General features: G+C 37.9%; 1 protein-coding gene across 1 annotated transcript in view; it reads left to right on the top strand.

Annotated features, from left to right (window-relative positions):
- Positions 1–307: 307 nt before the first annotated feature.
- Positions 308–13,901, top strand: part of AP4E1 (adaptor-related protein complex 4, epsilon 1 subunit) — an 18,416-nt gene continuing 4,822 nt past the window's right edge. Inside the window, exons 1-16 of the mRNA XM_010141174.1 lie at positions 308–373; positions 1,218–1,341; positions 3,501–3,574; positions 4,962–5,083; positions 5,901–6,060; positions 6,569–6,735; positions 7,348–7,421; positions 7,866–7,988; positions 8,078–8,187; positions 8,455–8,594; positions 9,329–9,441; positions 9,570–9,688; positions 10,392–10,694; positions 11,350–11,464; positions 12,465–12,600; positions 13,823–13,898. Coding sequence (XP_010139476.1) covers positions 1,224–1,341; positions 3,501–3,574; positions 4,962–5,083; positions 5,901–6,060; positions 6,569–6,735; positions 7,348–7,421; positions 7,866–7,988; positions 8,078–8,187; positions 8,455–8,594; positions 9,329–9,441; positions 9,570–9,688; positions 10,392–10,694; positions 11,350–11,464; positions 12,465–12,600; positions 13,823–13,898 — 1,950 coding nt within the window. The 5' untranslated portion in view covers positions 308–373; positions 1,218–1,223. The remainder of the gene's footprint in view (positions 374–1,217; positions 1,342–3,500; positions 3,575–4,961; positions 5,084–5,900; positions 6,061–6,568; positions 6,736–7,347; positions 7,422–7,865; positions 7,989–8,077; positions 8,188–8,454; positions 8,595–9,328; positions 9,442–9,569; positions 9,689–10,391; positions 10,695–11,349; positions 11,465–12,464; positions 12,601–13,822; positions 13,899–13,901) is intronic.

Raw genomic sequence — 13,901 nt, forward strand, 5'->3', positions numbered from 1 at the left:
GACGGGGCACCGGCGTCTCCCCGCAGCCGCGGGGCTGGGTCTCGCTGAGCCCCGGAACCCGGCGATAAACCTTGCCGCGCTCTGTCGTGCTGTGGGGACGCGGTGTGGGGAAGCACGGCCGGAAAGTGTTGCCTTCTGTGCTTGAAACGAGCAGCCCGGCGTGGCTACCGTAAACGAGGTGTTCGCCGGCTTTGAGAAGACTCTGGAATACTGTTAAGTTAACATGTCGTCTGTGACGTTTGTTTGATATCTAGCCTCCAGCATTTATGCGAGATGGCAATAAGAAGTTTAATTTTTCTAGGAAGAAGAAAAATTAATCCAGCAGGAGCTAACCAGTTTGAAAGCAACAGTTTCAGCCCCCACCACAACACTTGTAAGTTCTCTCAGTGGTTACAGGTTGTGGGAACAGCAGACCAAAGGTGAAGAAAAGCAGTGTTCTCACTCTTTCTGCCAAGTGGAGCGTACAGGTTAACAGTGTGGAAGATACTTAGACATCAGCATTAGAAGGTGTTAATGTCTGTGGTTTTGCAGCACAGTTAAACTAATGACAACACTGATTCTGTCTGATGTGAATAAACCGTAACAGTATGGCACCCAGTCTGTAATTCTGTAGTTTCTGACATAATGTGGCCAAAAAAGCTAGAGATGAACTGCTTCCATCCAGTTATGTTTGTTGCAGGCTGACATTGTTCTTATAACCAGTTTGTGTGGTATAGGAAGCTGTGCTTTGTTGTATGCACCATTGCTCATGTCTGAGTGGTGCAGTTGATATATTCTGCCCATGAGTGAGAGTTTTTGAAGGGAAAAATAAATTTTTATATGTGAAGTTTATAAACGTAGTGAAAACCTGTCCTAGGTCAGTGCAGTGATTGGTAAAAAATAATTTGTGTTATCAGTGTGATCATCTAACACTTCAGATAGCTCGTATTTTTTTTATTAGTCATAATTAATTTACTGTTGATCACATGCATGCTAATCAAAATAAGATAACTCCTTTAAGGGTAGTATATGGGACTTACGCTCCTGTAGTCAGAAATTAATACTGATTTGCAGAAGAGGTTCATAGCAAAGGAAAAATGAGTACCCCGATTTTAAAAAATCTGCCTGTATGCACGTATGTTTCTATCAGGTAAAGTCCTCTGCTTCATTTGAGCACTGAAGAAGAGCGTAAAACATGGCTGAGTGAAAATTCTCAGTACCTTATTTTTGTATTTCAGAGGCTGATGAAAGAATGTATGGTGAGACTCATCTATTGCGAAATGCTGGGCTACGAGTCTTCATTTGGCTACATCCATGCAATCAAGCTTGCACAGCAAGGCAATCTTTTGGAGAAAAGAGTTGGTATGTGCCTAGAGCTCTAGCCTTAATAATATTCTCAAACTGTATTTTCAAAGTTTCTTAGTATTTATAGTTCATGTAAAAATAGAGCTTACTTGAAATGTTCTGCTTTCTTGGTCTTTTTCTGTAGTGTCTCGCTCCTCTTTGAAAGCAGCTTGGTTCCTAGTTTGTTAGCTGCTCTCTTTCTGCTTGTAGAACAGAAGGCAGGGAAACAAATTTATTTTAAATCATCAGTTGTTCTTGTGTTGCTTTGAAATGGGGCACCAATATACAAGTAGTTTACAAGAAATTTTGTTAAATGCATCAAGCTGAAAAATTTCGGTCAGATTCGGTTTCTTTTTCAAGTGCTGTACTTGAAAAAGATTAGACAAAGATGTTAGTTTCAGACGTTTGTCAGGCAAATATCTTCTGGTTTGGTACTTGTAACTCTTTAATTTAGAAACAGCTGTAGGAAACGAGGCAAAAAGGGAGATCCTTGTAGCGCAGGTGCAGAAGGAAATCTGAGGAAATCTGAAAGGAAATCTGAGGAAATCTGAAAGGCTAGTTGGGAGATCTTTGAGATTTCATGCTGTTGTGATTTCCTTGCCTGCTGGTGTGGCTGTTAACTTGTTTCCAGTAGATTTAGTTTGAAGTAGCTGTCAGCCTGTCTCATCTGGAGAATTTCCTTGCAGTTGCTGATTCAACTGCCTAGTGAAGACGTTTCTTCTTGTTTGCAGAGAAAATGGTTTGACTCCAAGCAATACTATGTCTGCATACACAGAAGGAAGGCAATGTCTTGCGGGATATACTTGTTTGATATCCTTTGTTTGAATTTCATCTGGATCATCCACTCAAGTATTGGAGTTTCTGAGAGAATGCATTACAAGTGATGATTTAAAGTTGCTTTATCCCTGAGTAATGAAAGCCAGTGCGCAGGTGCTCTGCTAGGGATTAGGAAAGTCTGTCTTCACCTAACCTGGGAGGGCAGGTGGTAAGCTCTTTTGAAGAAAACTTTGTGACCTCTGTAAGTGTCAAGAACCAGTGTCTTGTTATAAATGGGTTTGAGACCTTTCCATACTAGGGCTCTTTTTGAGAAGGCTTTGGTGAAGCAGCATTTTTTTTTTTTTCTTTAAATGTAAGTGGCTCAAAGTTCTCTGGGCACAAAGGGCCCTTAAGCTTTGTCCTGGTAAGAGAATGTTACCAAGAGCGTGTGTGTGGGTTTGGTTTTTTTGTTGTTCTCCAGTTATGTGATATATGAGGATGACCTTGTCTGTTCTTGGTGCAATATACCTGAGTTTCTATTAAGGAATTGTTTTCAGTTGTTCCAGTCGAGAAGGGTTACTCTTTTACCCAACCTGAGCCTCAGTGAGAGCAAACTACATTTTTGCAGGTGTGCTAAGCTGGTCAAGTCTGTAGATTCAGAAGCAAATCAATCTGATAGCCCAGCCACTCTGGGCTGTGGCTGTAGTCCAGCTGCAGTTTGCATCTAAGTTGCTCATTTTGATCTCTAAGACCTGAATGAACCAAGACCTTTTTTAACATCCGTGTCTGTAATGCAAATCTTGTCATGAGTTGTGGCGCACCCTCCCCACCCCTCCACTTCAAGTTTAAAAGGAAGGAGGATCTTGAAGAAAAAAGATTTTGGCAGGTCTCTTTTCTGGGGTTCTGTAATTGTTTCCTTCTTGGTAAGAAATAACAAGGGAGTTTTTGGCATAGGATGGTGAATTTACTCTTCAATATTGAAAGTTGAATATAAAATTTACTTGGAATAGAACTTCTTTTGAAAAAAGAGAAGCAGATTTAAGGAAGTGCATTTTGTTGTATAGTCCGGAAGTAATACACTTTTCTCTGTGCAGATACTAGTTGTCCAGGAAGTGATTTCTCATGGTGCTCTTGGCTGCTCTTTAGCTCTAACAGTACTGTGATGTATCTTATTTCTCGCAGCCTATGAATTCTTAGCTGTTGTTTGTGGAGCCTTTCTGCAACTTAAATTTAACTGGTTTGTCTGGAAATCAAAGAAAGTCTTGATATTTAAAACATGAGCAACTGTCACCCAACAGTGGGTTTTTTGGTTGGGTTTTTGTAACTGTTTGAGTTAACTCTTGTATTAAAGGCAGTCTTATGTTTTCTATCTTGCAGTTGGTTATTTTGAAAGTAGTAATAGAGGCTGCTTTCTTTTATAGGTTACTTGGCAGTTTCTTTATTTCTACATGAAAACCATGAGCTGCTACTTCTACTCGTGAACACAGTTGTGAAGGTACAGTGTTTTTGGAGTTGTGGAGGTAAACTAACCTTGGACCAATTCTTCTCGTTTTCTGTTACACACATCTAAGTGCTGTACTCATTAGATCTATCTTGCTCTCAAAGTTGCTGTCTCTTTGGTTAGCAATGAAAATTTGAAATGGCCTTTCCTGGCTTTTTGATCTAAACTTGGCATTCTTGCTGTTGAAGCCATATTTTTCAATCTGCTCAAAGGAGATAATACTATAGAATCTCCTTTATAAAAAGTTCAAGTTACATAAATTCTCAGGTCCAGGAGGAGCTGTGCCTGCATTTTTCAGTGTAAGCTTCTGGGTTTAGCCTTCACCAAGTATCTCTTTGCTTTGATTTTGTTTTTTTGATAATTAAAAAAAAAAAAAATGGAAATATGCTTTGGAGTGACACTGAAAATCTATTGCTGAATGATATTTCATAGGTGTCATTTTCTGTACTACTGCCTCTTAGAGCAATTGTAATAATTTTCTGTTAACGATTACTTAATATTACACCATGCCAAAGTCACATAAATTATAGACTGAAGATGATGCTCATTTTGTTGTGTGATTGAAAACTGGTTTATAATCTTTAAAAAATCTGACTTGAAAGTAACAAGGATATAGAAAGAAGTGAAAAATGAGCATCCAGAAAAGTTTTAGTCCTCATTTTAGTTTAGTTCTATCTAGGACAAATGGCCAGAGCAAATAACAATGTCGGCGAATCTTACACATTTCATTTGATTTGAAAAGCAGTTCTAGTCTTGTATTTCATTAGTTCCTTCATCCTTTTTTGGTTTAAGGTTGCAGTGAGCTATATTTACTATTTTAGATTGTATTTGGGACAGACTGGATTTTTTGTTCTTTGTTTTGTAGAATGGTAGGTGTAATTTGCATTTGCTTCTTGGGGAATAGGTACTGCTTTATTTTAGTGTGCATATATGTAATTGGCAGTATTCTTGAGCTTGCTTTTTTTATTTAACCTCCTTTGGGCTAGTTCAAAGCCACTACGGAGAATACTGAGAATTCTGTGAGAAGTGACTTGCCCGGCTGGGAACTCAGCATAGTTTTACAATCATCATACTATTTCAATGAACAACCGTTGATTGTAGCTCTACGTGTTAATCCCACATATGTTTAAAATATGGATGTAGTTCTGTAATACAAGTGTGAGGAATTGCTTGTTCCTTCTTTCTGTGTGAGAGAAGAACCTGATTAGCTCAGTGAGAACTGATGCTTCTCAAACATAAGCAGACGACAGGATGGCTGACAGCAGCATGCTTGCTGTAGGCAGGCTAGATCCTTCCTGCTTGTGAAAGATTTGAATTATGTCTGTGCAGGATTTACAAGTCTAAACAAAAATTTACTGTCTTATTTCAATGATTGTAACAGGACTTACAGAGCACTAATCTAGTAGAGGTGTGCATGGCATTAACCATTGTCAGCCAGATCTTTCCTCGGGAGATGATTCCAGCTGTTCTTCCCCTAATAGAAGACAAGCTCCAGCATTCTAAGTATGTATTTATTTACAGAATTTCAGGTGGCCTTGTATGGTTAAATAACTTAATTTTTTCAGTGGTGTTAGTAAACTGGTGCTTTTTCTCTGAGTTGGTCTTCATTACCTTCAGAAATGTTCCTCTCCTAGGTATATTCTTGGATTCTTGTGTCATTTATTTACAGTTTTGACTGAGTATTGCATAGGTATTTTTTTCATAACCAGTTTTGATAGGTAAATGTAATTGAATTTATCTGCTGAGTCCTTTTAACAAATATGTGGATGAAGAAGTGTTTGTAGAGTTGAGGAGAAACAGTTTAGGGTTCTTGAAGTACTTCATTGAATCTTAGTAAAGCTCTTTCTGTAAACTTTGATGTATCTGCCTGTATTGATACCCTTGAATTGTTTGATTCTTAATTAATGATATCCCATACACAGAGGATAATATAAGTGTGGTGATCACAAAGGGACCTGTAGAAAGAACTCAGTGACTTCCTGACAGGTATTTCTTGGAGTCGCACACCTGACCACAAGAGATTAGCAGAGGCCAATTTCATTGTTTATTTGGTGGCTGTTTTTTTGAATCGTCAGTCAGACATCAAGCCCTACTAAGCTTTTACTTTTGCTTTGCCACTTCCTTGCTTAAGTGGTATTTGCAAAGTCATATGTTACCAAATATGTAAAACATGGGTTCTCACCTGTCTCCAAATTGACATGTTCTGATGGCTGGCCACATAATTTTACATTGCTGTAGAAATAACAAATGAAGTTGTTTTCTTAAGTCAAAATACCCAAATAGCTTCATTTTGTTTTGTGTAAATCTCTTTTCTCTTCAGGGAAATTATCCGAAGAAAAGCTGTTCAAGCTTTGTATAAATTCTATCTCATTGCTCCTAACCAAGTTCAGCATATTCATGATAAGTTCCGGAAAGCCTTATGTGACAGGGATGCTGGAGTCATGGCTGCTTCTTTGCATATTTATCTTCAAATGATTAAGGTAGGCAAAGAATCAGAAGCACAGCTGAACTCCAGAGCTATTTTCGTGTGTATATATATAAATAACTTTAAAACTTCTTTACACAACACTGTTTGAGGAAAAAAGTTCCTTATATGATCATGGATATTTGCGTTATGTTTGCGCTAGTTCTCCGTTTACCTTGACAGGTCCACTTTTGCATGACCCAAATGTTCAACATTGTTGAGTGTCCTTGGCTAGAGGATCTACCTTCTACAGTGTGTTAAAGGGTTTGCTGAAAATTGCTTGTATTTTTTTTTTACCGTTTCCTTCACGTTGCATTTACTCCCTTTGCAAATGCGTGAGAAAATAGCATAGGTTTAAAGTGAAGAGTTTACAAGTGTTGGGAGATAGCAGTAGAAGTTTGATTTAAAGAAATGATGTTTGATTTAAAGAAATAATGTTTTCATATTACTGTAGTTGTGGATTATTTTTCCTTTTGAGGTGCTGCATCAAAATATTTAAATTGTCTTTCTTTTTCATAATGTAGGAAAACTCATCTGGATACAAGGACTTGACTGCGAGTTTTGTAACCATCCTAAAGCAGGTAGTGGGAGGAAAGCTTCCTATTGACTTCAACTATCACAGTGTGCCAGCACCATGGTTACAAATTCAGCTTTTAAGAATATTGGGGCTGCTAGGAAAAGATGATTCAAGGTAACCAGATCTTCCTCTGTAATTAGTATTTTGTAAGTACAGGGAATACAGTCATGGCCTGTACATTATAGACTGCTTCCTGTTTTGTTTTGTTAAGAGGATTTCAGTGCTGAGCTTCTTTGAACTTTTCTTATTCACCAGTACAGTGAGCAGATATTTCTTAAACTGCAAAATTAGTTTCTTTAGCTTCTGGATTGGCTAAACAATTGATTATTGTGGAATGTGCTTGAAATACATTTTTCTAAAACTTCTGTTACTAGGTTACCAAACAACTGTGTGAAAATCCAGAGTAATGATGATTTCAAAAGTGGTGTCCTTTTGTGAGGACCTAGTTGTCTGGTCCTTTTCCTGTTGGTCTTTTATTTTTTATACGATCAGTGAGGAAAATGTTTTTATTCTTGTTGTGGTAAATGTTTCTCTTGAAAGCTGGAAACATCTTACTAGATGCCAGTTAGAAACATGTTACAGTGCTTTTCCATGCTAAAGCAGATCTGTGGATATGAATCATTTGTGTTACAGATTTCAGTACTAAGGTTTGAACCGTTTGCTAAAGTAAGACTACGTGCTTGTTAGTGCTGCAAATAATTTTGATTATTTTTTCTTGTTAAACAGGACAAGCGAATTGATGTATGATGTTCTAGATGAATCTTTAAGAAGAGCAGAGATAAATCATAATATTACATATGGTGGGTGAGGTTATTTTATGTAATTATTGGTTTTTGGAAAGATTGAAAATGTGACTAGTTGGTTGTGCTGAGATAATTATGCAGTACTTTTGAAAAATCTAATAATATTCTTAATAAACAGCAACTAGCTGTCCTTCACAGTTGCCCATTGGCTTTCTAAAGACCATCTCAGTCCAGTCTCTTCAGCAACTATAGGAAACTTCAAGGCTGGAAGAACTTTAAGGATAGAAAGTTGTATGTGCAATGGCGAAGGTTAACAAATATGTATATACTAAAGGAGATAGTATTTAATCTGGTTTTTACTTATGTCAGTAGGTACTCTGCAGTTAGATTCAGTGGGGGTGGGACAGCACTGCGATTCCTTGTTTACTTGTTAAAAAATTTTGCAGTGTAGAGGTGTTTAATACCCATTAACTATGTGTCTCTTCTTCCCTCCCCGTGCAGCCATCTTGTTTGAATGTGTCCAAACAATTTACACAATTTATCCCAAAGCTGAACTACTTGAAAAGGCTGCCAAGTGCATTGGAAAGTTTGTTTTGTCACCCAAAATTAATTTGAAATACCTAGGTGAGGATTCGTGATTTCATTAAGATGTTTTCGGTTTGGTTATAGTAGCATACGTTCTCTTACATCACTTCTCATCTCTTATATTCTAGGTTTAAAGGCTCTGACCTATGTCGTCCAGCAGGATCCTAATCTGGCTCTGCAGCACCAGATGACAATAATTGAATGTCTGGACCATCCAGATCCCATTATTAAAAGGGAGGTCAGTGAACTTTTAAACAACAAAAATCAAGTTAGTTTTGTAGGTTTTCTAGAATGAGTAGCGTAAAAGACGTGCCTTGTCTCAGTTGCTGTGAGAGAGCAGTTACAAACGTTATTAACGTGACTAACTGTGTAGATGAGCAGTGCGTTTCGTTTAAGACTTGCCAAATAGAGACTGTTGCTCAGTTTGACAACACTCTAAGGTCTTCCTGTTTGCCTGCCTCCTTTTTGAGTCATCGGATACTTTTTTTTTTGCTTTCTCTTTCAGACCTTAGAGCTTCTCTATAGAATTACAAATGGACAAAATGTAACTGTCATAGTTCAGAAGATGCTTGACTACTTAAAAGAAAGCAAAGAAGAATATGCTATCATCAACTTAGTTGGCAAAATAGCAGAACTAGCTGAGAAATATCCTTTTATTTTTCTGAGATTTGGAGTTAGAGGTCACGTAAATGTAGCATTTGTACCTTTCAAAGCGTCTTTCATTGTCTTTTGAAATAGGAAGTGTTGCAGTTGTGCTGTCCGCTCTGTCAAATGAAAAAAAAATGCATAAGAAAATGCATACAAAAATGACCACTGTCTTGTATTTCACTGATAGAAATTAATGGCACACAAAATACTTTGTTTTGGCTTTGGAGTTGAAATTTAAAACACAGGCTTTAACGGTAAACTTTGAAGTTTACACCACTGTGTGGAGAGAGATGCCGCAGTGCTACATCAAATGCTGTTCTCTGATTGTGGGGATGCTCTTCCTATCAGAGTAGACACCTCGTTGGTGTCTGGATTTTTAGAATAATGTTCTGTCATAGAAATAAAGAAAAGATCCTTTACCTATGCCAAAAAGATGGAAGTGAGGGATTTGGCATATGGTGGGCATTGCTGTTAGACTTGCCATTGCTGATTTTTCTTGATGTCATCTTGGCTGATAATGAGTTGTGAAGCGTTTATAGGAAACACTTACATAAGACGCAGGAATTTTTCCTCTTCCATTAGATTGAGCTGGTGTTTGACCATGAGGCCCCTAGCTTATTGGGGAGAGCAAGATGAGTAGCTTACCTGTGGAAAATGTGTTTCCGTAGGAAACATGCTAAAAAAAAGGAAAAAGTTATGCCTTAGCACTTCATTCCTTAACACGAGGACACATATGCCCCTGACAATGAGTGGTTCATCCAAACAATGAACGCTGTGTTTTCAGCTGGAGGTGACGCTGTGCATCCTGATATCCCAAACAACTTCCTGAGGCTCTTGGCTGAAGGTGAGTAATTGCCTGAATGCTCTGAAAAATTAGGTGTGTTCCTTAACTATCTAGCTTTTTTTCTTAAAATAATTGATGAGAAGTGCTATTTGTGTTTTAGGCAAAGTATGTTCTTGTTTTCTGTCTAGGATTTGATGATGGAAAAGAAGATGATCAGCTACGGGTGTATGCAGTACGGTCTTATTTAGCATTACTTGAAGAGGAAGATGCATTGTATCCACAGAAGTTCCTTCAAGTTATGAGCTGGGTAAGGTGGACAACAGTTAAAATTGAATACACAAGATAGGAGGAAACTGTCAAAGGTGCTGATTTTTTAAGAACAGTTTTTAACTGTTATTTTTAGTCATAAATACTGTTTTTACTTGAAGCCAAGATAAGATGCTGAAATCTATTTTTAGTGACCTCTTTTGGTGCCCGAGGACTACTGAGCTTGTCATAGTTTGTGGAAAAGCTGACTTGCTTCCTTTTAGGCAGGTGACTGTTGGAATGGCTTAGCAACCACAGGAATGTGACTGTGCGCAGAGAACCCTTCTGTCTTCATCGGAATTAGGCAAGATGTGGTTGTGAAATTTATTTTTAGCCTTGCAGGTGACTGGCCGAGTGCTATGGTAGTATTGTCTGGTACCTGGGTAAGCGTCAGCTTCCACCCAAGGAATAGGCTGCAGTGTGAGGAAATCATGTTTTGTAAGGGCTTAGTTGCTATGTTTAACTTTCTTTTCAACACAGCTTTGATTTTTAAGTGGCTAAAAATTGCGGTGTGCTGAGGTAAACACAAAGGTCACTTCAAGCCTTTGACATTTAAAACACAAAATGGTAAATAACTTAGAACATACTTAAATATTAGTTTCTTGAATGTGAGGTGGACTTTACTTTGTTGTTATTTAGTACTACATTCTCACTTAAAAACTGAGAGCACTGCTCTGTGTGAACCGTCTGTTCTTTGTGAATAGGTGGTGGGTGAATATTCCAGCCTTATTACAGATGTCGATCCAGAAGTTATTTTGACAAAGCTGCACAGCCTGCTGAAGAAGTCATTTGTTACTTCTGAAACTAAAATGTGGTTAATGGCTGCAGTCACCAAGATAGCATCACGTACCTCTCGTTCAAAAACAGTTGACAAACTAATCCAAGAATTTGGCAGCTCTCTAGACACCTGCATGAGACAGTATGCCTTTGAATTGAAGCATCTCTGTGAAGACAAAGCACTGATGAAAAACTTGCTTCCATTTGATGCTAGTTGCAGTGACATGGTGGTAAGACAGCTGCTGTGTGTTCTTCATGAACCTCTCTGTAGGTTGGGGGTTGAATATTTTGGTAAAATATCAAAATGAATGATGTTTGACAGGTCTGATTGGTGCCAGTCTTCAGTCTGCTTAAAGTAGGTTTTCAGAAACATGCTTTTTCAGGTGTGTGTGATGGATCATAATGTCCTGTACGGAAAGGTGAAGAACCGTGGTGTTCAGTTAGTAAGCTGAGGTACCTTGAACGAAATTAGGATTTCATATGATGATTTATGTTTCGTTGTCTCTGTTTCTAAAGACAAGTTAGGACTGCTTTAGTGATACAGTACTGCTTTTTAATTCAAAGGCTTTGCCTCCTATTTAGAAACTACTCATCTTGACACTAAAATGTCTGTGTTAAATAATGGAAAATAATACTGATATTGCTGGGTTTTTGAGGGGGGGCTTTTTGAATTCAGTATTTTCACATAATGGTAGGATCAGCCATTTTGGGCTCTGCTGCAATGTACTTGCTTAACAGTTTCCATTAATAAAGCAGCTTTACTGGTAGATAAGGGAGATGTGAGACAGAAGATCCTCATTTATTGATAAAACTAATATTCTCCTGGAAATGTCAGGCTCATGTTCAAAAAATATTTTCATTGCTTTCTCACTGAATTCTGTGTAGGTAGATGCTTCCTTATCTTTTCTGGATGGGTTTGTGGCTGAAGGGCTTAGCCGTGGTGCAGCACCATATAAGCCTCATCACCAGAGACAAGAGGAGAAACTTTCTCAGGAAAAAGGTGACAACTGTTGGTTCAGTGCATTTATTATCTAGCTGGTAAACTACCTGATAATTATTAACGAGCTAAGTGTACGGTTAATATTTCTTAAAGTAATGGTATCTTGATCTTAATACTTCTCTTGTCTGTAGACTTGGCCAAGTTCAACTTAGATTTGTAGTTCCACGTCTGTGTAGCTGGTATATGTAACTGTTCATTTATTGCAGGTTGCTGTTCTGCAGGTGAGAATGTTTTACTATAATGTCTGCTGGTCTGTGAGATTTATGGGGGTTGTTAAAGTGAAAGCAAAGGGTTCTGAACTTACTGAGCACTTGATTGTGGGTTTATAGTTTGCAATAAACATTATGAACTTATTTTGTGACGTAAATCTTAAATTTCTTACCTAGTGGAGGTACAGATAAGACCTCAATATGTGCTTTTATTTATTTAAAAATACCCTGGAACTTCACCTATAATGCATTTTTCATTTTTTTGCCGTAGAAATATGTTTATGTTGTTATAGCCAAGCAGGTAAGGATTTCTTTTAGGCACTTCTGAATTCTTCACTCTGAGGTTGGAAAGCTTTTCTAAAACATTCCTCAGCTTTGCTTTACTGTTGAGGAATTAAAAAGCTAAGTCTTGTACACTGCGTTATCTACAATTAAGTTTTTTTAAAAGAAGATTTTGTCTGTCCAGGTTAATGCATATTTGGATCCAATACTGTACCTCTGTCTACAGGTAGTAAGCATCCGCAGATGTTTTAGTGATATGCTGTAAAGTCACTATTTGCATGTAATATCAGTATTTGAAACCAAATACCAAATGAAGATGTTTTAGGTGAATCCGCTGTGTGTCTAAAAAAACTTATTTGGGAACAGAAATACCCGTTTTTAATGAGGGTGGAATCCCGACTGGGAAGGCTGAGCAGTGCAGCGTTACAGCATACCTATTTTCAGAAAAGAGATTTCTTTTTCAGCTTTTTAGGCCTCACTGCAATTTTGAGATTTTGTCTGTCTTGCAGCTCTGAATTTCGAACCTTATGGATTGTCATTTGCTTCAAGCGTGTCCTCATCTGGTGTCACTGGCAGGCAGTCCCCCACTGGTTTATCTTTTGGTTCTGATACATCCGGTAACAGTGCTGAGACAGGCCACAAAGAGTGAGTTAATTTGCGCTTGAAATTGAGTACATCTAAGCTTCTGTTCTTGTCAGTATCGTGTATTTGCTTCTTCATTACAAGGAACTAAATACAGTTGAACTTGGAAACCTTTATCATGTAAGAAGAAATTCAGATGGCATCTTTGAAACAACTAGGGAGTTGGACTGTTTTTCTGCTTTCTTCACAAGCTACAAATTAAGTGACAGTTAATGCAGTAAAATTGGGACGGGATTACATGACGATTACATGATTAAGTATTTTTTTGGTCTGGTTTATTTCTTTTCCTTACAGGCTATGCTTACAATAATGTGCCTTTCTAAAGGAAACTGTTTTAGATAGAAGTGAGGCTGAGATTTGCAGTGTAAGATACTACTAAAGTTTTAGAACACTACAAATAAATTCTATAGCCAGAGATTCAGTACAAATCAGTAACTTCACTTATGCTCTGGTAAATTTATCATCTGAATTGAATCCTTTATAATTATTTGTCCTTGTTCACTTTGTTTCATGTTGTTAACAGTAACACAGATGGTTGCTAGAAGCTTCCCCACCCCCTTTTTTTTTTAATTTTTCCTTTTCAGATGGGGAAAGCAGACACAGGTACTCAGAAGTTCAAATTACATGAAATCAGTTCATATAAGGAAATTTGAGTGAGGCGTTTAAGTGTAGGACTTGCAGCCTGTGTCTTTTGAATTAAATTCTACAGTTTAGGGTGTCTGAGACCATGAACTTTTTCATAAGAAATAAAAATACTTTCTAGGTCTCTTCTAATTTTCTAATTATAAAATATTTTTATAGGAATCAGGAATAGGGCTATTTAAATATGCTTAGAGATTCCCAGAACCTTTCTCCTGGGGAGCAAGATAGTTACTGTGATGCTTGTGTTCACTTTTAAATTACTCAGATACATGATAAAAGTGATCTGAAGCTGTGGATAGAGCTGGCAAACACAGTCTGCTACTGGCTGCTGGTGTCTAATGCTGATGTAGAATAGCTCTGTACTTAGGATGCCGTAGCCTAGTCCAAGTTTGCATCTGTGGGGTGTTTTAACAGTAGTGAATAACGTTACTAACATAGAACTTCATGCAGGTGCAGAGGTGTTCACTCCTTGCACAGCTCACTGTGTACACCAAAGTTGTCAACGGCGTTTAGGGTACCGGCGTGTTCTTTTGAACGTGGTGATCATCCGGTTGATGCGGCTTTGCTTTGTTTGCCTTTTTAGGACAAGTACTCTGAAACTTGAGGGAGTACGCAAGCTATGGGGAAAAGAAGGCTATCTTCCAAAGAAGGAAGACAAAGTA

Source organism: Buceros rhinoceros, unplaced genomic scaffold, assembly GCF_000710305.1.
Source record: "Buceros rhinoceros silvestris isolate BGI_N320 unplaced genomic scaffold, ASM71030v1 scaffold23578, whole genome shotgun sequence".
NCBI lineage: Eukaryota > Metazoa > Chordata > Aves > Bucerotiformes > Bucerotidae > Buceros > Buceros rhinoceros.